Source organism: Lepidothrix coronata, unplaced genomic scaffold (genome assembly GCF_001604755.1).
Source record: "Lepidothrix coronata isolate B3197 unplaced genomic scaffold, Lepidothrix_coronata-1.0 Scaffold76, whole genome shotgun sequence".
Lineage (NCBI taxonomy): Eukaryota > Metazoa > Chordata > Aves > Passeriformes > Pipridae > Lepidothrix > Lepidothrix coronata.
Genome location: NW_016690256.1, coordinates 2,672,384 through 2,699,524, shown reverse-complemented (window position 1 = coordinate 2,699,524; position 27,141 = coordinate 2,672,384). Strand labels below are relative to the sequence as shown.

The window sequence follows — 27,141 nt, the reverse complement described above, 5'->3', positions numbered from 1 at the left end:
AATATTCTTGTGGCACTCTGCCTCATAAATGACTTCTATAAAGGTAATCACTGCATGGGCAGCCTCGTAGTATCCAGGGAGTCTGCCCAGGACTTGTGGGCTAAGAAGTCACTGAAAGATGATTGGTAACTTCCACCTAGCAGCAAGATCCACCTGTGGGGCCCAATCCTGCCCAGTGACAAGGAACCTGCTTCTGTGCTTCGTTTTCAAGAAGTCAAGCCTTGCAGGACAGGAAGTTTCATAGTTGACTTTTCTCTCTCTAAATTTGAAGTTAGATCATATTTAGGAATGAGCTTAAAAACATTCCTACCTCTCCAGCTCCCTGGAAAACAAACCTCTGGTCAGAGAGCTTGTTCTTCGTGATCCTTAAGGCCGCAAAGATGCCAGCGACTGCAACAGATGCTGTGCCTGAAAGAGAGAAACACCATGAGATGGACATGCTGGCAAATGGATTGTCTACCCTGCTGACACACTGTTAGAAAGACTGTGGTACAAACCATTCTTAGATTCTGTCATTAAAAGATCAGAGTGCCCTCCCTATGCTGAAATATTAATATTCAAATTTCCCTACAAGGCAGAAGAACACAAATTTCCCTCGATGTAGAGTCAAAGGGACACTGAATCCTAGAATGTCAGAAGAAGTTAATACCTGACTCCCAAGGGTTTAAGATGCATGTGACTTGTCTGAGGTCACATAAAACAGCTGTAGCAGAACTTGGGGCCCCTTGTCTCAAAATCCTTTGTGATCATGGAGTTACCATCCTATTCTCCTATTTACCTTCACAGCCCAGCATCATCAATTTTTTAATACTCCCCTAACACTCTGATACCCCGACTCAAAGCCATCACGCCTTGCTGCCAAGCATTAAGGAGTCATTCAGAAAAGGAGTTGGTCCCCACATTAATGAGAAATATTGCAGTAAATGGAATGCAGAGTCCTGCTATTACAGCCACCATGATATCTACAGCTTTCCATCCTTCAAGGGAGGCAGATGTCCAGACAGAATAAAGCTTTCTTTACCCCACATAAATCACATGCAGTATTAATCTAATGTCCTATCCCAGATGAAGGAACATGGTGGGAAGAAATCAAATAAGGCACAAGCTAATAAGGATTCAAGCACTGGTGGTATCTCAGGTCACCTGGGCAAGCTGGATGCAAGTGTTAAAGGGGACCTGGGAATGAAAGAGGAAGTTTGATCACAGAATATGTAAAGCTGGAAGGGACCCATAAGGATCATCCAATCCATTGGTTTTATTCCTCAGCATTTTAAAGGATACCAGTTTGGATGTGCCCCAGTTCTGATCTATCCCCAACTCTAATGCTGGTCTCTACAGTCTCATCTTCAGAAGCTTTGTGAGAAATCAGGGAGTCCACAAGTAACGAGTTTTGTGTGGGTGGTCATGGGTAGGGCAGGCAACAAACACTTTTAGGCTAAAAACCTGATTTCGCCAAATTTCCAGCATTTCCTATTTTCTTGCCTATGTAATCAGCCAGTGCATCAGGGTTTCAAGCAGCTACTGCTTCAGTGAGGTCCCCTGCCGGGTCCTTAGGGCCTGGGATGCTGCCAGGCATCAGGAACAGCTTGGCTGGGAAGCAGCAGCTCATGAGCAGGCATGACCACAAGCAGCGACACCAGCAGATGGAGCTGCCTTGTCTCTCAAGGACCCAGAAAGCAAATTCAGCTTTACCTGCTCCTTTTCTTTAGTGTAAAAACTACAGCTAAGCTAGGAATCTACTGATATATCACTGGGGAATGATTAATTCTTTTATTATTTCCAAGCAAGCAGAAAACCTAGTGGCAGCATAGTTACTCTGCCAGAAACGTAATTTAATTGACATGGCTCATCTTGTTTAGGGAACCTGTATAAGCCACTCTGACAAAGAAAATCTTTATTGGCCAGACCAGAAGTATTGTTTAGTACCATTTGTTCTCCAACATTTTGTGCTTATAACTCAGATGAGTTTAGTTCTCCAAAAATTAATAATTAGCCTCCCTTAAGAGTGATTCTGGTTTAGCAGAGGTGACAGTGGCCACATTCCTGCAGCAAATGTTACTACCATGGTGTCCACACTGGTACACCAGCTGCAGAATGGCAGCATCACTTCACAGAATCATGGAATGGCTTGGGTTGGAAGGGACCTTAAAGATCATCTAGTTCCAACTCCCCTGCCATGTGCAGGGACACCTTCTACTAGACCAGGTTGTTCCAAGCCCCATCCAACCTGGTCTTGAACACTTCCAGGGATGAGGCATCCACAACTTCACAAGGGCACTGCAAGAATTCATGTCTTAAACAAAAAAAAGACTAGACTAGAAGTTGACAGCTTTGTAAGCTTCTTTCTTGCGATGAATCACTTGAGACACTTGCTTCAGCACCCAGGATGAATTCCCTCCATTAGCTCAGAAAACAGTTTGTATCATTACATTTCCAGATCCAGACAACCTGAGTCCAGTCCTTTTAAAAGGGAGTTGATCGGGAGGGAACCAGCCACTGTGTGCCCTGCTGCTTCAGTATTACCATGTCAGACAACTGAAGCAAGTGTATAAAGGATTTCCTCTTGCTTCTCCAGCAGTAAATCTCTGCCTCTTAAAGCCATATTTAGAGCAATGTATTTGCCTGGTGAAATGCCATTGGACTAGAAAAATTACAGAAAAAGATAATGAACATTCAAGGAATTTAAAAGAACATCACAAAATTGCCTGGTTTTTAGATTTTGTGTTTTATAGGTGTCACATATCTAGTCCATGCTCATTCTTTGTATTTTGGTAAGTCTGTAATTGGCAGGACTGCTTGGTGTGCTGCCATGCCAGATGCTAAGGATGGGACTCTAAATAAACATGTATTATCCTGCTCATGCTCAAGCAGACACCTGAACTGGGTCAAATGAAGTGCACCCTAGAAGAGTAACTACCACCATATTTTTNATGTAGAGAAGCAAGATTCATGATGGGAACAGTTAAAAGCATACAGCAATTAGCAGGATGTGGTTTCTACACAGTGCACAACTGCACATGCCCAGGCTTCCTCCTCCCCCTTTTGCCTGTGCCCTATTCTGATTTGCTCTGTCTGATAGCCCACCCTATGTTCTGCCCCTTTTTCCCGGGCGGGACGGTTAAGAATCGGACACACGCCTGAATAAAGAATTCTGCTTGCACCCTTCCTGGTGTCCTGTCCCCTCCTCCCCTCGGACTGCGACAAGAGGAGATAACTGCAATACATGTAGGTGCTTCTGTTGCAGACATCTGAACTGCGCAGGAAGGGATCCCACGGTGACAGTTTTAACTGCAAAGAAATGGGGAGAGACCAGGGTCCCACAGTTGTCAGCCATGCCAAGCTTGTGACAGGCAGTAGAGTACAAACATCTATGTACACTCACACATGTTCACACACTATCTCCCAGGCTTACTTTGCCTAGAAATCCCCACATCCCTTTGGGGGTGGGAGTGGGAAACTGATCAGAGTTAAAAATCCAGAAGTAAAACAATTACAGTGTGACAGTGCGTCAGGTCACAGCAAGAGCAGCAATAAATGCCAGGAAAGTATTTAAAAGAAGGAAATGTAACTGGAGAAATACCTTGTTTCTCTTGGTCCTGACCCAGGAAAAATTTCTTTATACGCTGTGATTGTCAAGAAGTCTGATGGGACAAATGCTGCCATCTGCAAACCCATTTAAGTGGAAAATGCTCTTGGGAGATTCAGTAGAGGGACTTGAGGTATGTTTTAAAGATTTCACTAGCACAAATTTGAGAAGTGAGGTGTATGGGAAAAAAGGGGGCATGGATTCAGTCTGCAGGATAGCATGCATTTTACAGAGCAGAGACCTGCGGGACTGGGTGTGCCATTACTCATCCCCCTGCACTTGCACTGCAGCTCTGACTAACAGCAGGACTCTATTCAGCTTTGCCACTCCTAATCCTCCTACTCTCTCTCCAATGTTTTTCTAATCCTCCACATCTCCCAAACTGCATCTCACCCCCATTACCCAAGTAATAAAGTTTCTGTACCTTGGCCTTAGCTCAATATTTTTCTTTGAAAATTACAATTTCTAAGCATGGAACAACAGAACATCTCTATGGAAGAGAGTTCGCAGCTGGTTCATGTAATGAACTGGCTAATCACTGTGCTTCGGTTCTGAAAGAATGACAAAATCAGACTGGGGCAGGGAACTCCTCACCATGAGTTGTGTCAAGAAAAAAACAGTCATCCTTTGACATGTTGGTCTATCTGTTTTACAAAGAGACTGAATGCTGCTGTCGTGGATAACTGCTTCCCTAAGTAACTAGCAAGAGCCAGCTTGGCTGGTCTGTATCTGAGGTAAGATATGGAGGGGCAGAGAGAGAAGAAATGAAAGTGCTTGCAAATCATCCTTTCTGTCCAATACTCAAAGTGAATACTCAACACAGTATCACAAAACAGCAAGCAGACTGCAGGAGACACTCTGCGAAGTCCAGAGCAACAGGACCAACACAGAAGAGAGGCATTTAAAACTAAGGTACACTCAGGAACATGCCCATCCCTGTTGGAATTAACTTCTGGCACTCAGGCACGTTCAGAATATTGTAAAACATAAGGAAACCCCCTCTGGTTTGATATTGTTGATGTTTCACATCTAAGTGAAAACAAGCCCCAGTAGATGTCAGTAGAGCTACACTGGAGTAAAACACGGGAAAAGGATCTCCTCCACAGTGTTGAGACACTGCACAGATGGAAAAGGGTGCAGCACAGAGGCACCCATGCCCGGGGACGTTACCCTTCCTCAGAGTGGGGACAGCAGACAGAGGGATGAGCAGCATTGCACATGGAGTCATGGGCAGCACTGGCATGTCACCAGGGAAAGTACAGCCCAGTGTGGATGTCAAGGCTGTGCTCTGGGTGACAGCACCCAGTGGCTAAGCAAGGGACATGGGGGGAAGTGTGGACCCTGTGGGTGCTTGGGGGCAGGAGTCCCCTCACGTTAAAGGCTGTCACTGCCCAGTCCCCTGGCCCAGAGGGCTGACTGAGTTGAGCTGAGCATCCCCACCTGATGCTGAATCCTTCCGACAGCAGCAGTGATGGGAACCGCAGCAATACCACTGCCTGTTTCTTCACACAACACCCGTGTGGGTGGTTCCCCCTTCTCCACAGCACACTGGTGGAAGACATGGCCAAATTCAGACTGATCTTTTATTTTTGACCTTTGACCTGCCTGCTTACAATTTGCCCTGTCAAAACCATGCCAATATGAGGGCCCAGAGAACAGCAAACTCCAGTTTAACAGCTCCAGGAAAGGGCAGCCAAGAAAATATATCTAAATTTATGGATGAGGAGGAAGCATAGGGCTTTTCCAAATCCTGGTTCACATTAACTCCCTGCAGCAATCCCGCCCATTACTGGAAAGCAGAGTGGAGCTTGTCCAGATCCACTCCAAATACATAATTAAAAGTCAAACACAACAAAGCTGGAGCAAAAAGCTGTCAAAGTGTTCACAGCTCAAGGTCTTCCCCTACATGGCTGCAGGGTAGTGTTAGCCTCCCCCCAGAGGGCCTCTGTAAGGCATTAAGAAAATAAACCTAGAAATTATGTGGAGTACATCAACAAGAAGAGAGGTAAAATGCAAAGCATTGATGCTCAGGAAAGAAACTCTCTCTTTAATAACACCAGGGACACTGGTGACCCAGAAGATGTGGTGGCATGAAGAAGAGCTGCCTGACAATGGAGATGCCTAATGTAGGTCATCTCTAGGTGCCTGCTTTTAATCCTTCCACTGTAAAGTGCTAGGACGATACTGTGCCTCACCATAACCACAGGTTATAGCCACCGCAGCGCTGTCCTGCAGCATTGCTCTCCCTCCAGCCTATGCAGTGCCAGCCTGCACACCAGTGTGCCAACACAGACCAAGCCCCCGAGCCCACACAGGCAGAGGCTATCAGGCATGTCAGCACTTTGCAAAAAAGTATCCCTGTCCCCATCGCAGCAGCGGAAATTCTGTGGATGCTGTTCCATAACCACAAGCTAAGCTAAATCATAACACAGCCCTGTTCTTCTGTTCATTTTGCCTCTTTAGTCTAGACTTAAAATATCACAGCTTAACACAGAGGTGATCTCTGCTGTTCTTCACTGCAAAGGAGGAGTTGCAAGTGGCATCCAATGAACAAGAAAAACAACAAACAAGAAAAGCAGGAGAGGGAAAGGAAACAAATGTCATAATCCCCAAAATGACAGATCTTTACAGCGCTGCACCACCAAGCCCAAGAAACTGGGGCCCATTTACAGACTGGACTCCTTACTGTTCTGAGCTGCCTGGGCAGCAGTCAGTGTGTGACTTCAACACAATCCTAGGAGCTGGCCCTTAAGTAGTTAATGTAGTAGCACCAAGAGAAAACGCAGGAGCCTCTCTGCTGCAGGGCACAGCAGGTCCAGAGGGACTGGTAATGGTGAACCTCTACAGGACTAAGAACATCTCCACACCTATCCCCAGGGAAAGTGTGCTGCTTGAGAGCTGCCTGGCAGGACATTGCCTGCTTTGTCCTACAGTTTGGTATCGTACTGCACTCCCTTCCTATTGTGTTTCCCCCCTCCTCAGCTTCCTGTGATAATTACCAATGCATTTTCCATGCCAGCTGAAACAACAAAGTAAGAAACTGCACCATTTTAATCTGCTGAAATTAGTTACTGCTGAGCCAAAAACTCCTTTCACCTGCTTCTCACAGCACATGCAAACATGACTGCAAAACAGGCCGCATTTGCACAGGATTGATTTCCAACTTGCCCAATGTCTTAAGCCACAGGCACTGGAGTCAGCCTGTTCCCAGACTCAGCTGAGGTCTGGATCACTGTTCCTTCATCCCAGACACTGTTTTCTGAAGTGTCCTGGAAAGGTTATGGAAAGGTTATCTGCTAGGATAATGAGAAAAAGTGGTTGGTGGGTCAAGAGATCTTTTAAGGCTCATGAGCAGTCACATGTCCAACAAACAAGGGGAATCATTGCTCTAATGACTAGGGAAAAACTCAGAGAGGTTCTGTGAAAGGGAGACTCTAAATATTGCCTGCAGACTACTTTAGTTGTGGAGGGACTACGGAAATACAAAAGGCCAAGGGTTTTTAATGTGACTAGTGATTTGGGGGTTCTCATCTTGAAGTGCCTTGAAGAGGTCTCATTTGAATGGTGTAGGTGTTTGGGATTTTAGAAATCCAGTTTGTTTACAGTGTCTCAAACTATATACATCTGAAACTCTCAAATTGGTGGTTCTTTGAGATAAATCAGTTATATTTTTATCAGGTCTAGTTTTAAAAGACTGCTAAAGATGGCCAGAGCCAGGAGATAACATGGTTTATGCTTTTGTGCACTGTTCTCTCTGCCCTGCCTGTATGCATGAAAGGCTTTTGAATGACATGATCAGATACAATTAATTAAATAACAGATCAGAGATTTCTTCATTTTTCTGCAATTCTGACTAAATTTGCAGAACAACTTCTGCTGTTTAGTACTGAGTGAGCACCACAGAAAGCAGCTAAGTCAGTCAGGAATTATTTGCCCTGGGAGATCCATACTGTTCTCATTCATCTTCATGTTCCTAGGTGCACCTTCCAGAAGATTTACTTTGTAATCCCCAGATATTAGGTTGACTGGGCTAAAATTCCCTGCATCCTTCTTCTTGCCTTTCTTGATGATATGTGTAACATTTGCCTTTTTTTTTTTTTTAGGAATTAGGAATCTCCCTAATTACCTAAACCTTTCAAAGAATGACTTTGTAATGCCATTGGCCACATATCTCAGATGCATCCATAGATGCATCTCATCAGGTCTCATGGACTTTGCCTGTTGAATAATCCCTGCTAAATAGGCAGAAGGCCACAGAAACCCTGTAACTTTGCACACCTAAGGTTCTCGGCACGGAACTAGGACTCTGTGTGCTTTCTCTGATCTGCATGAGGCCTTTGAAATCATCTTCCAAAACATCCTTGTAGCCAAACTGGAGAGATACAGACTGAACAAGTGGACAATAAAGAGGGTGAAAAAGTGGCTGGGCTGTTAGACTCAAAGGCTTGTGGTCAGTGGTACAAAGAGGCCAATACTATTTAAGTTTTCCTAACAACCTGGATGATAAGACAGAGTTCACTCTCATAGAGTTCATGGATGATCATAAATTAGGGATAGTGACTGATACAGTAGTGGATATAACAGGCATTCACAAGGATCGCAGCAGGCTGGAGAAATGGGCTCAGGGAAACCTCATTAAGGTCAGCAAAAGCAAATGCAAAGTCCTGCAGCTTTGCAGAAGACTTTGGGGTAGTGGTGGACAGCAAGCTGAAGATGAGCCGGCAATGAGCCCTTGTGGTACAGAAGGCCAACAGCCTGCTAGACTGTGTCAACAGAAGTCTAGGCAGTTTTATTTTATTTCAGCACTTTTGAGGTCATCCCTAGACTAGCATCTCCAGCTGAGGGCTTTCAGCACAAGAAATATATTGAAAAACTGGAGTAAGTCCAGAGGAAGGACACAGATATGACCAGGGCATACAAAGAGGACCAAGGAACCTGGGTTTGAATGGGCTGGAGAAGACTAAGAGGGTAACTAATTTTTGTTTACAACCACTTACTACTGAGTGTTTGTAAAGAAGCCAGATTCTTCTCAGAGATGCACAACAAAAAGCTGATAGGCAATGAACACAAGTTGCATCTAGTGAAATTCCAAATAGATATTAGGGGAAAACATGCACAAGGAAGATGACAAAACTTTGGAACAGGCAGTACAAAGAGATCGTGAATACCCAGCCTTGTAGACATTGAAAAACTTTTGGCTGGACAAGGCTCTGAGGAACCTGATCTAATGTCAAAGTTGGATCTAAGTTTGAAATCATCTTTTATTTGAGTGATGGCTGGGTGATGTCCAGAAGTCCCCTCCAAACTAATGTCTTCAGTAAACTTACGTAATTTTTTGTATGAAGTGGGAATCCAGACATGCCTCCTTCAGGGATTCACCAGACTTGACACCTTTGTAAGAACTTCAAGTTGTCTACTTTCTGTTTATCACTGTGAACAACTAAGTGGATCAAAGAGCAGAAAGAGAAAGAGAAGGAGCTAAAGCATTCTTATGTCCCTTAGATTTCTTATGTGCTTCACAGCTTGGCCTGGTACTTTACTGGGAAAAAGGAAGAAGTGACAATCAATTTTCTCCCTCAGAGCTGAAACTGAAGCTGTTGCCCCTTGTATGAACCCAGACAGAGCTGGGAAAGGAGTGATGTCATCAGCCCCATAGAGGAAGGAGAAGCACTCCCTTAATGGGAGCTCCCACACGGGCACTGTGAGCCAGCTCCTACTAGCTCCCAGGCTAATGGCTTTCAGGCTAAGAACAATCACTCTGTCCCAGTTTGTGGTACCTGGCAGGCATCCTGCTCAGCATCAGCAGGCTGGCTCCAACTGGAATGAGTCTGAGTCACTTTCATTCTGTGGGGTTAGGATGGATTTGGCAATATGGTAATTTGTAGGACAAAAAAAAAAGTAGATGTTAATATTAAAACTGTTTTTCTGTTCGTGTAGGCCCTGAGGCAGCAAGAGGGAGGCCTAAGGGAGCTTAAGAGAAGCAAGTTATACTTCTTTCCCACATCTCAGCTCTGTGTGTGTGTAGACACACTGCATCCAGAGTCCCATTAACCAATGGGCAACAAGTTCAAATTATTATAGCTCAGGCCTGATCTAACTTGCACTGCTTGTACCTAAGATGTGTTTTTAAATCAACATACTGAAAACAATACTGGCCCAGAAGCTGGGATAATTCAGGCTTAAGGAGGTCTGTTCCTGTTTCACTTGAGTGAAATGAATCAGTCCTGCTTAAAAAAGGCTTTGTATAATTCTCATTAATAATTTAAACACCATTTACATTGAACTCTCCCACTTCTTTAAGTAGGCTAGTCATGAAACACCAGCATGTTAGGAAAGAGAAAGTCTGAGGCAAACCCAAAGAACTGGAGGGTGTAAGTGACAAAACGCCACTTCCTACCCTTCTCATATCATATGTGGATGCAGAGGGGTGTATTAGGGTGGGTAAATCAGACTACTCATCCTAGCTTCAACTCTATTATCTCTGCCATGACTCCAAGAGAGTTAACTGTGTAGATCCAGGTTACTTCAGCTTCCCAAAGGTCCTCAAAACCCTGACTTGGATTTCCCTTTTCTTTCTGACAGCTACATAAAAAAGTCTAAACCAGTGGCTTGCTTTCTTTGACTCATCGCTTGTTGTACAAAAGATCAGCAGGATTTCTTCCCTTATCTACTACTGTGAAAACAGTGACAGCTAAATGCTTTTTTTGAGAACATAACAAAGTTTTACTACTAAGAGGTAAAATCTTACTGTTTCAAAAGGTGGAACTCCAAAGATTTTTCAGGGGACTTGACATCCGTGTGCTGTGACACACATTTAACAGGGGAGAATCAGATAAAGTCCATTCTATGGCAATACTGTTTTAGAGCATCCTCTTGGATGTGGTTTGCTCCTCGGCAGGAGTCATTACCAAGAATTGTCCGAGGCATTCAGCTATGACATATGGCCAAAAGAAAACTATAAAAAATACAGTCTCCTGCTTCCCACTCAGAATGTTCAGTTTAGCATTAATATGCCCTTTTTCTTTCCTCTATTAATCCAAAAAACCTTTCCAATTCACCAAGAAAGTTTTCCAGCTCATTCTAGTTCTGCCTAGAAAACCTACATCCAGGCCTGGATGTGTGACCTGCCACATCACCTGGCCTCTTTTCTTTTTCACTGCTGAGTCCCCTTTGATTTGCTGAGAGAGCAACTAATCAAAAATAAATCTTTACAACATTGGCTTCTTATTAGGACCTTCATCTGCCCATCTTCAGAAAAGTTTGACTTGTTGGTTCCTCCATTCAAGACTTCAATTAAAAAATGTATCCCCTGGGTTCTCTTTTTCTGTGCTTCCCTCTTCACTGAAAGTTTCTATGAGTGGCAAGAATACCTTATGAATCTTCTTTTACAGGAGCATCTACCTCCCCTTCTCCGAAATGCCTTAAGCTCCTCTGCTTCTAAACGTTCTTCACAAAAATGTCTTCAAGCAGGTCCATGCATCCCATAACACCAACCATATTCTCACAAGCCAGGGTCTTACTCCTTCTTGTGCCATGACAGATAGGAAGAAGCTGCTACACACACTGCCATGTATTGCTAGATAAGCAGAAGATGCAGAAATAGCACTGGAAAGTCTGCTCACAAAGGAACCACCACTGTGTGAAAAATAACACTGATATTTCTTCCACTCACTTCCAAGTACAATTGAGGATAAATTCAATCTACTGCAAATAATTAAATACACCATTGGAAATTTCAGGCAGGACTAGACAAAAGAAGAGATGAAGGGATTCACAGGAGAAGAACTGGTTGATTTTAATCACTTGGGAAGATCCTGTCCCTGTCAGATGGGCAAACAGCTCTTCCAATAGTTTAAAGCAAAGTCAGCACCAGACCAGGATGCAGATTGCATCCGTCTGGGCATTTGAGCAATCCTGTTGACTGCTGAGCCTCTCAGGGCCTGGGAGACATGCTGGCTATAACCCCAGCTTTGCTGCTGTCATTTCTCTTTGACGCTGGAAGAGTTATGTTAACCACTCCAGGGGAGAACAGATCTGTTCTCAGATTACTGCAGAGTTAGCATCCATGGAGAGGAAAGAAGCTGGTTTACCTTTACATTTGTTCAGAGAATAAGGAAGATAACAGTAGAGGGACAATGCCAGGATCAGCTAACGACCACTTGGCTCATGGAAACGGAAAGCCTTGCAAAACTGTTAAAACGTCATCATTGTTTTAGCTAAATTATAGAAAATTAATGGAATTCTCTAAGTTACTGTAATAATCTAAAGCACATAGTCCATTTTCTCCCTTGAACAATGTCTCTGCAATGAACAGCTAAATTCCTAAAAGCAATGGAGACTCAGTTTTCAACTCAGACAGCTGTGCTTTTGTTTGTATTTTTAAATGCTTATGTCTAAACTCTAAAATTTGTTTGACAACTGACTATTGTATAATAAACAGTCTTGTGATATTAAACACCTCTTCTCATGACAAGGTGAAGGTTAAATTTGATTTTCCTAACAGTACTTACCCTGAATATCATCATTGAACGTACAGTATCTGTTGCGGTATTTATTGAGGAGACGAAAAGCGTTAGCATTGCCAAAATCTTCAAACTGGATCAGACAATTCATGCCGTACCTGCAAGGCAAATTTATCCATTTAAAATGGATAAAAATATTTACACAACATAGGATAATATATACCATCTTTCACTAGGTCAATGTAGCTAGAGACTCTAGTGCAGAGATAAAAGTATCATGAGAGAAATGCAACACAGTAACAGCAAACAGGATCACACCCTCCCCAAGGTCCACACACACAGAAATGTGGAGTCAACAAGAATAAACTGTATTCATAATTCAAGTGGCTTCTTAATATGCATACCTATATATACGCATCTTTGGACTTCTGGTACAAAAACATTTTCAGAGGAGCTTTTTAAATCAAAAGAGATGCTCTTTGATATTGCAACTGCCATGTCGCAATACAGCGAATCTGACTGCAAAGGGAACACCAGCTAAAGGGACACCACCGAGTGCCCACTTCAAATGCAGGTGGCCAAGAGATGAGAAAAAATCTGCCCATAGGATCCCATGGAGTCTGTGTTTCATGGTGCGACTGAGTGCTTCCCAGTGTGATTTCAGAGTCACACTTCTGCGCTTTGGAAATGTTTCTCTCCATTGAGGTGTTTTGCAGGAAACCAGCATGCAATGACAGCTAGTGACCTGTAGAGTGAAAAAGCAGGAAATATTTGCAAACTTCCCATAATTTTCTAGTAATTTCAGGACAAGTGTGCTGTTCATAAATTGGGTAATATTAAGAATGCTCCATATTCAGCACGTTCAGCTGAATTCATTCATACATGTTCAGCACTTTGTATGACTCTAGGCTGCATTAAAGCTTTACAAATAAAATCTAAAAGGGCCATAAGTCCTCATTTCTCACATGTAAATGTGACAGGGCAGTGAGAGATGCTCAGGAAAGGAGTAATGCAACTATCAGCAACTTCTGGGCTGCAGGCAGGTGAAGGGGCTCTAAATAGCTGCACTTTGTTAGAGGCCTAAACCTCTTTGGGACTGTAATTAGCGCACAGGCAGCATCACCTTACATGCCTCCCATTCAGACTTTCCTCCTTTGCCACTGAAATCTGAGGTAGGGACACCACTGCTTTAGCCTAGAAACTGATACTGGATAAAACATACTCCATTCGAGAACCGTGGCTTCTGTCATGAAAAGGTCTTTTCATGGCACTCACAGTGTGGGCAATTAGGCTCTCCTGGAAGGGCCCTGAATTTTTTATTATTATTATTTTCCATTTCAAGTATGTCTTGTCAGTAAGGAGACAATGATAAGCACATGCATTGTTCTCCTTTATTTGTCCATTATGAGAAACTCACTTCATAAACCCCCGGTCTCAAAAAAGGACAAAGGTTGGCTCTTACACTTACTTCACATTATCTGTGCTTGTTTTTAGAAAAGGATCACAATGGGGACAGAGTTTTTAGTACGGCCTGTAGCAACAGCATAAGGGGTAATGGTTTTAAACTAAAAGAGGATAAATTCAGACTAGATACAAGGAATAATTTTTACAATGAGGGTGGTTAAAGACTGACACAGGTTACCCAGCTTTCAGGTTACCCAGAAAGGTGGTGGATGCCCCATTCCCGTAAACAGTCAGGGTAAGGTTAGACTGGGCTCCGAGCAACCTGGTCTAGTTGAAGATCTAGATGCTCCTCTTATTCATCATTTGAATGTGTAAGGAAAACGTGGCTAAGATGGAGATGACACAACACCCTGAACAGCTGCTAAGATCTCATAGCAAAGAATGAGAAAATCTTTATGCAACTTCAGTTGCTATAGAAACTATTTCTCAGTCTTATTTATTCATATCACTGAGGAAGTAACATTACTGACTTGCTTAACAAAACCAATGATCTCAGCCAGCATTAATGTATGTGTGCCCAGAATACCCAAAGAATATTTGGGTAGTATCTAAAAGTAAAATGTAGCCAACTTTGAACTGGAGCATGGAAGACCTTTAATATGCAATGTTAGGAAAAAGTCCAACTCAGGTGAGAAGGTGGAGAATACTTGTTATTGCAAAGAGAAAGGGTAGCCAGAGAGCTGCCACATGTACTGTAATTCAGCCAACAAAATACAGTGCAGAATGGGATTTCTTCCACTACCTTTACATATCTAAAAGTTGGTTGTGTAATGCTCAGCCAGACAACTCTGACAGCCCTCTCAGACACTGGAGAGACAAGGCACATCCAATAGCAACTCCTTTGAAGTAGTCTAAGTGGAAAATAAAGTAGATAACATCTCTGGAGATGCTTCTTCCTTCACAATCTCTGTGAAGACAGACTAGAATGACCAACTTAAATTGCGATGTCTAACTTTAGACACCTAAATTAGGAGAGATAATCTAATATTATCTAATTATCACAACTTGTTAAGAAGATCTTAAATATATGTCATGCACTGTAGGTCACTGGCTTATCAGCCTTTCAACTGCAATGCTATGCTGCCCTTCAGAGTCTGCAATTTCTTTGTTGATCTGCTCTATGGAAATTGCCCTGGTCTGTCCCTTGTGATCCCCTGTCAGCACACACAGAAATACTTGAGGATGGAATTAATAATACTGGCCAGTCTTCTTCCATCATAATATTTTTAAAAAGAAAACTGGATTTTGACAAAACTGATTTTGCAAAATTGCTGTTTCATTGGAAACATTGTATTTCCTATTAAGAAACCAAAATTAATGAATTCTTTTTGGAGGAATCACTTTTAACGAGGTATGCTTTCAATGAATCATGTAAGAAATTTTGCTCTGTTTGACCTGTGACATTTGATATGAATGCAGTCCCAGTTAGTACTCACATGATTGCTGCCTATAGGTGCAGGAAAAAGTGATTGTAAAGAGAGTATTTGAACAAGGATTTCTGAAGATCCCCTCCAAGACATATAAATATTCTTAAATTTACAGCTAGATTTGAGGCTGGCCCTGCAGAGAGATCTCCTAAACTGCTGTGGTACAGAGAGACTCCTGAGGTCAGTCTGGTTGGCTTGTTGCCAGTTCTCATAGATTCTTCCCCCAGTCCATGTGACTCCTCTCCTAACTTTCAGCTCAGAGCCTGAAGGAAATTTTGAAGCCAAGAGCAGCAGGTCACATCAGGACTGAATGTTTTCCAGTCCAGGAAAGGCATAGCCAGCTAAGGTTGGCTCCCTCCAGTAATCTCATCCTGACTGTCAATGACTCATCTTCTCTAGAGCATTCTATCATCTTCTTGGCATGTGGGATGTTATACAGCCAGGATCCGACTGCCTTTATCTAAAAGGAAACCTCAAATGTAGACTATCAGGATTTCAGACTGACAAGGTACATTAAAACAGAGCAAGTGCCATTCTCCACTTTGGTTTCTTTCATTCCCTAGTTCTTTCTCTCCCTTTCAAAAAAGGAAAGTTTTATTTCTTGATTGATTTTGGATTCAAAGCATTCCCATTCCTCTTGGGTAGCCTGTGGTGTGCAATTCTTGAGATTTCTGCAGTTATATGTCTCCTTGTGGAACTAGATCTTTCCCCTCAGCATGAGTCATTCCTACACTTGCAGGCTGTTGAAAATGATGCTTGGACAGAGGTGTTTTTGAAAGAATTCAGACATGCTGAAACTTGTAACTGGTGACACTGCAAGTCATTATTTAATACCATCACCATGTCTCCTGGTTCACTGTTGGCTGCCAGACCACCATCTGGGGCACCCTGTTCTCTTCCATCTCTGGAATTAATTTACCCATTTTATAAAATTGGAAACAAAAAGATATGCTTTGTCAGTTCTTCCTCATCCAAAAAAATTACACTGGTCTTTCATGGTAATGATTATATTGCTGTCTCATTAGTTTGCATATTTTGTGATTTTGTGCCGTAAATAATTATGACCCGAATTCTGGCTCTCTTACCTTGCAAAAATCTTCCTGTAAAAATAGCCTCCCTGGGAAATGTTTTATAGAATGGTCCCATACACTAATTTTAATCCAATCTCCAGCCTTTGCATAGCAAATCTTGTACAAGCAGTGCTTTCAATGAAACAATATACTATTGATTAAAATAATAGTTCAAGACAGTCACCCTAATGAAGGGTGACTCTAGGAGCTAAACACTTATAATATTACCAGTCTGTTGCAAAAATTATCACCTGAAAATCTTTATTAAAAAATTATCCAATTTCTGGAAAACACACAAACATAGGATTCATGCTTGATTATCACTGTATTGTTGTTCTGGTACTGTTACTATCAGCCTAGAGCTACGCAGAATCTCTGGGCTGTGCTAAGAGAAAAGATGCTGTTAGCAAAGTCTCTATCTCCTGTAGAGGATAATACACATTTCTCTTGGATGACCACATGGAACAAGTGGAGGAACAAAAGTGTGAAACAAAAGAGCATGAATCCCAGAAGAAGGAGGCAGATGCTTTCCTGATGACACTGCTATTAGTTTCTTCAAAAGACTTCTCAGTTGCCTAAACAATCTCATTACCAACTTTATCCTTTCATCCTCATTGGTATGTATCTCTTTGAGTTCACCCAGACTCATTACAAGCCATGAGATCAGAGAGTTAAAAATTCATGAGGCAGCAGGTACCATTTGAGAAGCATCTGACCAAAACGGTACAAGTCAGAACTTCAAGGGAGGCCTGAGGACTGTGCAGCACCTTTGCTGACCAAAAGGGCATTTTCTTTGACAATGATCAGGGAGTATAATATATTCCTACATGCATAGAAAAAAAAATTATTTGCAAGAAGGTCCAGTTCCTTTATGGAAAAAAATGACAAGAAGGAAGTTCCAATCCCTGTCTGAATTTAACAGTTTGTAACACTGCTTTCAGTCATTCATGATGCAAGGAATCTGCTTTGAGGAGCTGCAACTACTACTCATAGTCTTAGATAAAACCAGGCAGAGAAGAACCAAATTGATCTTGCCCTTGTCCTTGGGATCTTCTTATTGCTGCTCGACACACCAGCAACTACAGTTATGATTTCCAAGAAAAATTACATTTTCTGTAAGGGAGCCTGTCACCAGAAAAATATCATGCTTGGCAAGTGATCAGCATTTAGAATTGGAAAAACAAAGTCCACTCTAGCACCTGAGGCTGGCTGGTATCTTGAGGCCAATCTTACTGTTAAATTGTTAACACAATCCTTAGCAGGCTTCTAGTCAGACCAGCAGTACTCTGCCATACAATTCCTGGCCACAGTTAAGGGATCAGTTTGGTCAGGCACCTCCTCAAGAGACCAGCTAAGAGCAGCCCTGCAGAGAAGGACTTGAGGTATTGCTGGACAAAGAACTGAATATGAGCCAACGGCATGTGCTGGCAGCCTAGAAAGCCAAACATGTCCTGGGCTGCAGCGAAAGCAACATAAACATAGTCACCATGCTCTGAGGCACAGAGCCTGCTGTGGATTCAGTGAGTGCTACATCAATAAAAGCGATCCTTGAAGCACAGAGATATCAGGAAAACCTAGAACCTTACATTACTGGAAGCTAGGAGATATGCCAAGGATTGCTGTTCTTAGTCATATGCCAGGGCATCTGTTATGAGCTACTGTTAGAGAGAGGATAAAGGGCAAGATCAAGTCAAGATTGATTACAAAGTTCTTGGAAAAAAAGTTCTTGAAAAATCACAGTCAACTTTCATTATATTCTTTACAGCAGAAAAAACTCTTAAACAACTATTTTGTACATCCTATTTCATTACTTCCAAGCACTAAGACCAGCACTAATGGCTGGTATGGCCATTCTTGTGCTAAATGATGTCATCCTGCATGCAGTGGGCCTGAGGAAGGACTGCAGCTGAAGGTACAAGGTTTCTTATGAGCAGGGTATAAGCAGGAGATGCAACCATATGAGTGCTGACCCTCAGATGTAGCCTTGAGCGACCCTCTGACAGACAACAAGGAATGGAGCCTCACCACCTGCCTTCTGCACAAATAGAGCTTCCACTGCTGCATCTTTCTGAAACTGCTTTGTTCAATCTGGCTTAGGTGGAAAAGCACAGATAGATAGAAAACCTGGAGCAAAGGCCTTTGTGACATCTGTAACTTTGTTACCCTAAAGGATTTGAACACAAGGTAATAAAAGTCCATTACAACAGTGATCCCATTGCAGCACATCTGGAGCTCAATCATTCCCCAGTAGCAGAAAATCAAGCTAATGAAACCTAAATATTTTTCTTTGACTTAAAATTTCATCCAGTGACTAAAAGCAGATTACAGATGCTGGCTGATGATCTTATCCCACATCAAGGCAGGATAACGGACAGCTGGGGTGGCTCTTCCCAGTATCACCACTTCTCCCTCATGGATAGTGTCAGAGTCCCTCTGGCCATGGTAACTGGGGTAGATGGGCAAGGAGAATATCCATCTTGTATTCCCATGAGGGCTGGAGTTGGTCTATACAACCAGCCCTGCCAGGGCACCAGTGATAGATAGTGTGCAGGTTTCCTAACAGACGCAGATGCTGAGGAGCAACTTAGGGTGTTAGCAGTATTACACGAGGGCTTTGTTGAGGCATCGGAGCCTAGAAACTTAAGTCTAGTCTTTCAGGATCAACTAACCAAGTTAACTACAGCATGTGAAGAAATAACATGGGGGCACCTGTACCGGTGATTTTGTTTCTGAAAAGCGATGGTGAATTTGTGATCCATGACCCTGGAGAACTGCTGAAATAGAAGTCGCTTCTTTTCAAGCAGGTTCTGCTTGTTGGAGAGCACATGAGACTTGACTTGGTATGTTAGTGGGTAAAAGTACTGGGAAGGGATTAGACAAAGAGAAATCAGGTATAAAACAAGCACAACAAAAAAAAAACAAACTCAGAAGAGCTTTCTTTTCCCATTTTGAGAAACTGAATGCTTGATCTCCTGATGCCTTCTGTGCTCTACCTTATGGCACAGGCTGGTAGAAAGCTTCTGTTTCCCTGGTCACCATGCTAATAAGCAGTGATGGGAAAGGAAAGGGGAGTGAAGTTATGACAGGTTAATGAGGCTTCTGTGACACAACTTGCTGGTGTGGGGAACTGCATTTGTAGAGTCTCAGGCTGCACGCTCCATATCTGCCAGCAAGTGACTGAGGCTGGAGTTCAAAATAGAGGCTGGAGCTCTGGGACAGGCCATCCATCAACACGTCTGGCCCCTTGGAGCCACCAAGTTGTATTGTAACTGTATGATGAAAGCTAGAGAAAGAGCAATTGGAATAGGACAGATGTGGAACTGGTCTCTAGTTTCCATACCAGTTTAGGAAAAGAGGAGAAAGAGGGAAACATTTACAGAGGTAGTTTGCTTTGAAAGAGAGCCTGAGAATTAATGCATATTGTTACTGTAGATGCTGGGCTGAAGTCCTTCAGAGTCCAGAGAACACACTTCAGCACAACACATCTCTCATGGTGTTTTAATTTCAACATTAATTTGCTCATATAGTCAAGACCCAGAAATTCTGTGGTTTATTTCGATTATGATCCTTGGACAATTCAGGTGAATATTTACTTCAGCCTACAAAAATGCACCAGTTTAAGAGTAAGACTAAATTGTCCTTTGCCACTGTAACTGAGGGAAAACTGAAGCAGTGCATTTTTCCATGCAAAGCATATTACTCATTCTGAGAAAACAGCAATTTGTCAGGCTGCTTCATACAAATACAGGTAGGCCTAATGGGCCAAATTTTGCATTGAGTTGTCTTCCAAGAGAAGCAGAATGGATAGCTTGGAGTTCTTAAAGAGCTCAGTCATTTCACATGTTTTAGGTGAAAGAGTAATGAATGGAGGTTTAGGCAGCAGGAAAACACAAGAAATTTATCCAGCTTTTTCGGAAAGGGCTTTTCTTCCTAAAATTGCTCAGAAATCACCCTTTATTTCAAAATACTGGAAGTGCTAACTCTGAAGCCTCTGACGCGCTCCTTGTTTTATTACTAGGTGGCTATTATGAGACCAGGAGCCCTTTCTACTGACTGTATAGGTCTCCAGCAATAGAAATTTGACATCTGTTTGATATTATTATTCCATTAGAAAATTAAAGCTTCATTCCCCTGGCCTTTTTTGTGGGCTCTGACACATTCCACTTCAGTGACAAATGTCTCTTGAGCCAGGAGTGATTTGACAGGGTGCGAGGTACTCCTGCAGAGGAAGTGACAAACGGTTTCCATGAGAAGTTGAAGTACCCTCAGGAAGTAGACAGAATTTCTGCATGAACAACAAGGTGAAAAGGAAACCCCCCAGTTGCACAGGATTTGTGGTAACCCAAAAGGTTCCTTCCCAGACAACTGATTTTGCACGTGACATTACAGACTTGCATAACAGATCACAGCAGCTCATATTCACAGGTTTCCTCATAAGTGGAAGCAGCATGTTCTTGACCTTTTGAACAATTTCTGCTTCCTCTTGTAACAGAAGCAAGAGCTCCTACTGGGTTGAATCCAGTCATTCCAGTGGAAATTTGAGACCAAATGAACCTGTTTTATATGAGTTTGCCAAACCCAGGCTGATAGCAGGATTATTCACCATCCCAGAGCTCCCAGAGGATCACACTCCAATAATGCTTTTCAATATGCTGGTGGTCAGGATGATAATAAAGGGTAATGGTTCCTTTCTCTCAAGAATCTCCAAATACTTTACAGATGTGAAAGGAGAAGTGTAAAGCAGAATTTCCCAGCCCCACTTTGTTGAGAACTTTGGGGGGGCTTACTGTATTCAAGCAATTCATCCTGGCTAGGGAAAACAGAAAAGCTGTGACAGAGGCCCTAGGAACTTGATTCCCAGTACTTGGATGAAAGCCTTAGACATGACATCACCTCCTCACAAGATAAGAGTTCATTGTTTCATGGTCTTCTCCCTTCAGTGTAGAGATTAGCTCATGTAAACTAAACACAGGAAAATAACATCCAATCCTTCCTCTCCAAGTGCAAGCACAGAAAAGGCAAATTGTCTTTCTGGCCCTTTCACTAACAGCACAGGAATAGTGGGTGCAATCAGCTTCGCATTCAATACCACGAGCATAAATCTCAGAGCCAAATTTACGATGGCTGAGACCATCATCTGTGTTCTCATTCTATTGTTCCCTTTCTGTCATCAACACCTACACCACAACACCCTCGTGGTCTTCAGGCCAGAAGGAAGTGGGATAGTTTCCTGGAAGGATTAATTAGTGACTACAATCAAAACAGAAACCCCACAAATCAACCTTGATGACTCTTAAATCTTTTCTACTTGCAGAGTCTCTTGTGACTTCTTAGTTGTGTTTTCTACGTTCTAAGAAATTTTTCCCACTAGATAACCCACAAGCGTCTAACGTAAGACTACCCTGTAATAAAATGGCATTTCAGTCAAGACTTTTTATCAGAAATAAAGAAGAACAAACCAGAGCACAAACAAGGAATTCTCTCTGCAGTCACCTGTATGTATTTTTAATCCAACAGGCAAGGCAGTGTTGTTGTGTTCACATTCACAGATACAGGGGCTATAGCAAGTATCTTTACACAGTAAGTGGGCAATCGCAGCTGGGCAGGTTGATGCACTGGCTGGCTGTCACATGGCACATGTCTACATCGTGCTGCTGAACAGCAGAGGAGAGGCTTCTGCCTAAAACCCTGGATGTGCACAGGGTGCACCATAACACTGCGCAGATGCTCAAACTCTCCACAACACACTCACCCTCCTCAAAACTTGATTTGTCAGTTGTGACTGAATGGCCCTCTGCATTTCTGCCCCTATTTCCTACATCCCTCCACCCATAGCCAGCTCGGCAGTCAGACTGTGTGTGTAAAGACGTGCTTCTCAGTGGATGGGTAGGTGCTGTCATCAGACACTGGTCACAGTGTTTCCTACCTCCAAGGACACATGCTGAACTGTGTGCTGATGACACACGTACCACCCACTCCCTTCCATTTGTGCAGGAACACACGCAGTCCAGCAGCCAGCTGGAGACACAGAGAGAGGGAAGATCAAACATAGCTCCTTCAGCTGTGAAGAAAAGACCATAGGACATATAGGCAGGCAGCAGCCTGCTAATCAGGCACAGACTGCAGCTCTCTGCTGCTCCTTATCAATATCATCTGCTGCTTTAGGGAAGGCAAAAAAAGCTGCTTTGGGGCTCGGAGCTTTCCAAATATTAATCTTTTTTCCTTAACAGTTGTCCTCACTTTCTTTCTTATGGTAACCTCTCCATATAGTCATGGAGATTTTAATACATTTTCTTTTATTTTTCAGAGAGAGGTGCACATACAGGGCTGAGGTGGTGCTTCTGTTCTTCCCAAATAAAACTCCGTGGAACATCAGAGACCCTCTATCCCAGGTAGTAAGTAAGAACGGAAATATGCAGTTGGTCTGTCCCACCACTAAAAGGCCAATGCATGTAATCCTGGCCTTCTTACTCCACAGACTTAAACGCCAGCAGGGAAGTTCCTATTTTAGACAAAGCAATAGACAGGCAGTCTGCAAACTCCACACCGTGGGAAGGAACATAACCACTTCCATTTAGATGATTTCCTTCACAATGGTGAGAGCTAGAAACTTCCTTTATAAAATGTAAACAACCCAAAGTTTAGGTTCTGACTCTGCTGAATGAGGCTCATAAATGCATGACGGAGGCCAGATACAGCCCACAGGACATATGTTTGACACCTCTGGCCTATAGGGACAGGAAATGGTTATAAATAGTCAGTCTCATTTCAGTTCTCTGAAGACAAATATTTTTGACATGAAGTGCTCAAGCACAAAGAGTCATTTGCAGACCACCCAGGAGACTTGAATTGAAATGACCTTCCTCTGCTTGGATGATCAATTATACTAATGTTTATTTCACGAGTTGCAACATTTGCTCTTAAATGGAAGCAGCCCAGAGGAGCCATGTATATAACCCCACTTACTTGTTGGTAACTGCCTGCATAAACTCATCAATCAGTTCGTCGTACTGTTTCCCACGAACCCTCTTGTGTTTCAGTCCAATATAGAGTGGATCACTCAGGAGAGCCTAGGACACAAAGCAATTCTGTTGACATCTTCTCTTCCATGGATGGATGGAGATTTATGTCCCAGCCTACCAAAAATGTTTGTCTGATGTGGTCATATTAATTTTACTTACTATGCAGTGAAGGCCAGCTCACACATCTCTTCCCAAGCAGAAAGTGTTTCCATAGGAAGCTACGGACTATCTTGTCTTGTAAATAAAGTCGGAGGGATATAACACTTCTTGACGGCTGTAGGAAATGCATCCCTAGAACAGCTCTACCAAAGGCTCTCTGCCAAGGTGCCTCGCTCCTAGTGAATAAAACTGACCTTGTGTGAGGAGTGTTCACTGTGGATTCGGTTCTTAATTTTGCACTGAGGTTACCAGGAAAGTTGACCATAAACAGTGCTTTGAGAATGAAGATCGCCTCAAGTAACTTGAAATTACATGTGTAGTTTAGGCCTTTAAAGTGACAGCCCAGTGTTGACCAGAATCAGTGATCAGCTACCAAAATGTTTCCAAGACCTGCACCTACCTAGCACTCACCTCAGTTATCCGGTAGGTGTCAAGGAAAGGTATTTTCATATAACAGATAAATTTACATTCTGGCTCCCAATAGGACCATAAAAACAGGCCATTCCTCCAACCAATCCAGCAGGTGTTGAATCAGGACCCATAAGCCACCTATAAAGGACTGTGTCAGCATGGAAATAGCTTATATTTGGGAGAAAATTACAGGACAAACAGTGGCAGGAGACATATGGGCCAAGATTTCTGTGAGTCACTGCAAAGCAACTCTATTTCCTGTCCAATTTCAGCAACCGAACTATACACATGATATGGGCATGAGCCATCTCAAACCTATTGTCCTGCAGCCATATGGCTGTAAGTATTGGCAGGTATGCTAATATCAGATCTGTTTTTACAGCCACAGCTGTTTTCCCTTAGAAGGAAAGATGGAAGAGATTTTCCTTTGAGTTTAATACATTAGCTCTTCAGGGCCACGGAACAGGAAGGAGACCCACTAGTATTCCTTCCCTGATTGCTCCTACAGTACCATGTGCTCCGGGGCCTGTTCATGGATTATAAAATTCTCCCACAGACAAAATTCTCCCACAGACAAGCTGAGAAGTGCCAAGCTCAGAAAAAAGACTGAAAGCATATACAATGTATTATGGACTGTCAGAAAAACAAACTGGCAACTGATTCTAAAAATATAATACAACTGCTGTACTTACTGTGTTCTACCTGAAGTTCCTGTGTTAGCAACAGGGTCACCCCTGGCTCACCAGATATTAACAGGCAGAGATGAACAGGATGAATGCCTATAAGAGGTGTCATATTTATGCACTGATAAAGGAGTTTATTTGTGGGACAGGATGGGCTAGGATGTGCTTAGGGTTCAGTTAATCTGGGCTTATGCACAAAAAAAAGCCATTAAATAAATAAAAAAATTATTTATATTGTGAAGAAATATATTGTTCATATTGTTGGACATATCTTAATCTCAGATGCAGAAATTACCTCAACAGAGAAGTTTCTGGACACATAAATTACATCTGATCTTGGGTGGAACAAAAGTTCCCAACATCAACTCTGTGATTCCCTTTTTCTGATGCCATTTGACCCTTGGAGAGGCCTAAAAATCATTGGTGCCACTTTGGATTTTAGTGTCCTGTGGATGCTGAGATAGAAAGAGATAGTCATGCACAATCAGAAGCTTCCCTTGGGAAGGGAAGCACTTTCACCCAGCTTCCTGGGGGGAAACTCCAGCTGGGGGGCTCAGAGCATGCTAGCACTGGTGGTGTGCAGACCAGCATGGAGGAGAGGGAAGAGATGGTGGACCCAAAGTCAAGTACAACACTCTACTGTCTAGAGATTCCAAAAAGTGAGAGTCTGAGACTTAATTTCCGCTTTAGCCTCAGAGGGTCCAAGATCAGAGTTCCCCCTTTTCAAGAAAGACCATGGATCAGGCTGAGATGAGGACACCCTATATTCCGTAAGTCCATGACAGGCCACTATGCTAAAGGGACAACATTAGGAGGGAATTAAAGCTCTTATACCCCGGGTTTATTATTCCTCTCAAGAAACCTGTGTTTGGTTTACTTGAGGTCATGTGAGGCACAAGTACATTCTACAAAGTGGACAAACCCAGGCCATCACAAATAGCTATAGGATATTAATTTTAAAAAACACATCCTCACAGATGTCCATTCTGGCATTGCTAAAATGTTTCACTTTGGCCTTTCTGAGCCAGAGTCATAAGGTAAAAATCTGCAAACAGATGGAGTCTTCTTGCTTGGTTATCATGTGCAGTAACATGTGCAATCTGACAAAACAGTGAAATTAATCATTCCCAAACCACTCACCAGGGATTCTCCATTTCTGGAATACAGTCACCTCTACAGAGACATGAATATCTGCCTGTTTATTCACAATTACCAGAGGAAGAATAAATCCAGGATTTCCTGCAAAAAGCCTATCAACTCACCTTGCCATGCTGAAAGATGGAGCTGACTCTTCAGCTCCAGCTGGTAACACTCTGAGTCTTCTCACTGGGGGACCTTGAGCCTATTTAGTGTTTATTTCAGTTCCTCATAAAAGTAAAAGTTTCTCATGCATTAAACAGGAATTAAACCTTCCCACTTCCCTGCAGTGCTGGTCTAGTCATTGTCTCATCTTGGATGTCTCCGGCTTTGCCTCCATATTTAGGGAACTGGACTCAGTTAAGCATTAATCTCAATTCTTTCTCCTCCCATGCCAGATTTATGAAAAACTGTCTTACCTCATTGTCTGTGCCAACATCGAGCAGGACAGGGAGACACCGTTGTGGGTGAACTCCACCACAAGCTGTGTACAAAGCAAGCTTCCCGACTGGGATACCCATGCCGTAACTTCCTAGGTCTCCTAAACCAAGAATCCTCTCTCCATCTGTCACCACGATAGCCTAGGAGGATCAAAAAAGACTGTTATATGGGGTTGCCAAGGCTCTAGAAGCAAAACCAGCTCCAGTGTTTTCACACTAATGCCATTTGCAAATGCATTGCATGGTGAGTATGTGCTCCTTCTACATAACACATGTTAATTAGCTGTTAGTGACAGGGGGGCTGCTCATTTCTGGGGGTAGAGAAAATGTGGTTGATGGGTAGCTAGCTGCTCACAGTGTGAGAGAGCAGCAGCTCTGCTTGCCAACACTTCAATTTGCTTGTAGCAAAGCCCAACCAGCAAGGCTTTTTGTGCATCCTCAGCTGTATAACAAGAAGCATCACAAAAGAGATCTGGCCTTGGTTTTTTCATCTCTTTTTCAAGAAGAAGAAAATGTTTGTGCTTATGAACTGCATCTGTGGAAGAAACAGGCTCATGTCTTCACACAGTTGTAGAGTAGCTGTGGAGTAGCCAACATCAGATAAACAAAACAGAACTCACTGTAACTGGGTCCCTTTGCCTCTGGTCTCCCTGACTGTGAGACAGGTAGAGAAAAACCATCAGCATGGGCAGCACCATGGACTGCAGAGGAGCTCTGAAGACTATGTATTTGATATCAGGTCTTTTTCCCCCACCCAGCTGGGAGTTAACAAATGCCCTTTAACTCTTTGTGCAACTAGTTTTATGCATTTCAGCAGTACTGTATGGTGCTATGTAACCAAAAGCTCTGATATATAATTTTAGGTTTTTCTTGTTATCATATAGTTTCTTTGTGACAAGAAGGGAAATAAAAGTCGGCTTAATGCTGCCCAAATTAGAAGCCTAAAGTTGAGTTGTTCAACCCACACTGTACATTGAGACCTTAGGAGGCAAATGACCACGACAATCTGACTGAACTTCCCAATTTTTAAGTTCACTACTCCATTTGTTGGTTTTGTCCCAGGGTCAGGAACTCTTTGGGGCAGTTCTGAAATCCAGTAAGTATAGGCATATATTGGAGTCCAGTCCCACTGTGGGAGAAAAGCTGTAAATACAATAATGAACTTCAGCTTTCAGCACTGTCCCAGCAGCTCAGGTACCAGAGTGCTCACATCAAACGGTTTATCAGACTGAGGGGGACTCAAGTGCACAGCTTATGTTGGATTTCAAAGGAGAAGACTG

General features: G+C 42.8%; 1 protein-coding gene across 3 annotated transcripts in view; it reads right to left on the bottom strand.

Annotated features, from left to right (window-relative positions):
• The window catches only part of ME3 (malic enzyme 3), a 119,237-nt gene that overhangs the window by 5,405 nt on the left and 86,691 nt on the right, over positions 1-27,141 (bottom strand). For all 3 annotated transcript variants that reach the window (XM_017819721.1, XM_017819722.1, XM_017819723.1), the window contains exons 5-8: positions 25,841-26,002; positions 22,976-23,079; positions 12,097-12,206; positions 311-408 (exon numbers count right to left, since the gene is read on the bottom strand). In XM_017819721.1, coding sequence (XP_017675210.1) covers positions 311-408; positions 12,097-12,206; positions 22,976-23,079; positions 25,841-26,002 — 474 coding nt within the window. The remainder of the gene's footprint in view (positions 1-310; positions 409-12,096; positions 12,207-22,975; positions 23,080-25,840; positions 26,003-27,141) is intronic.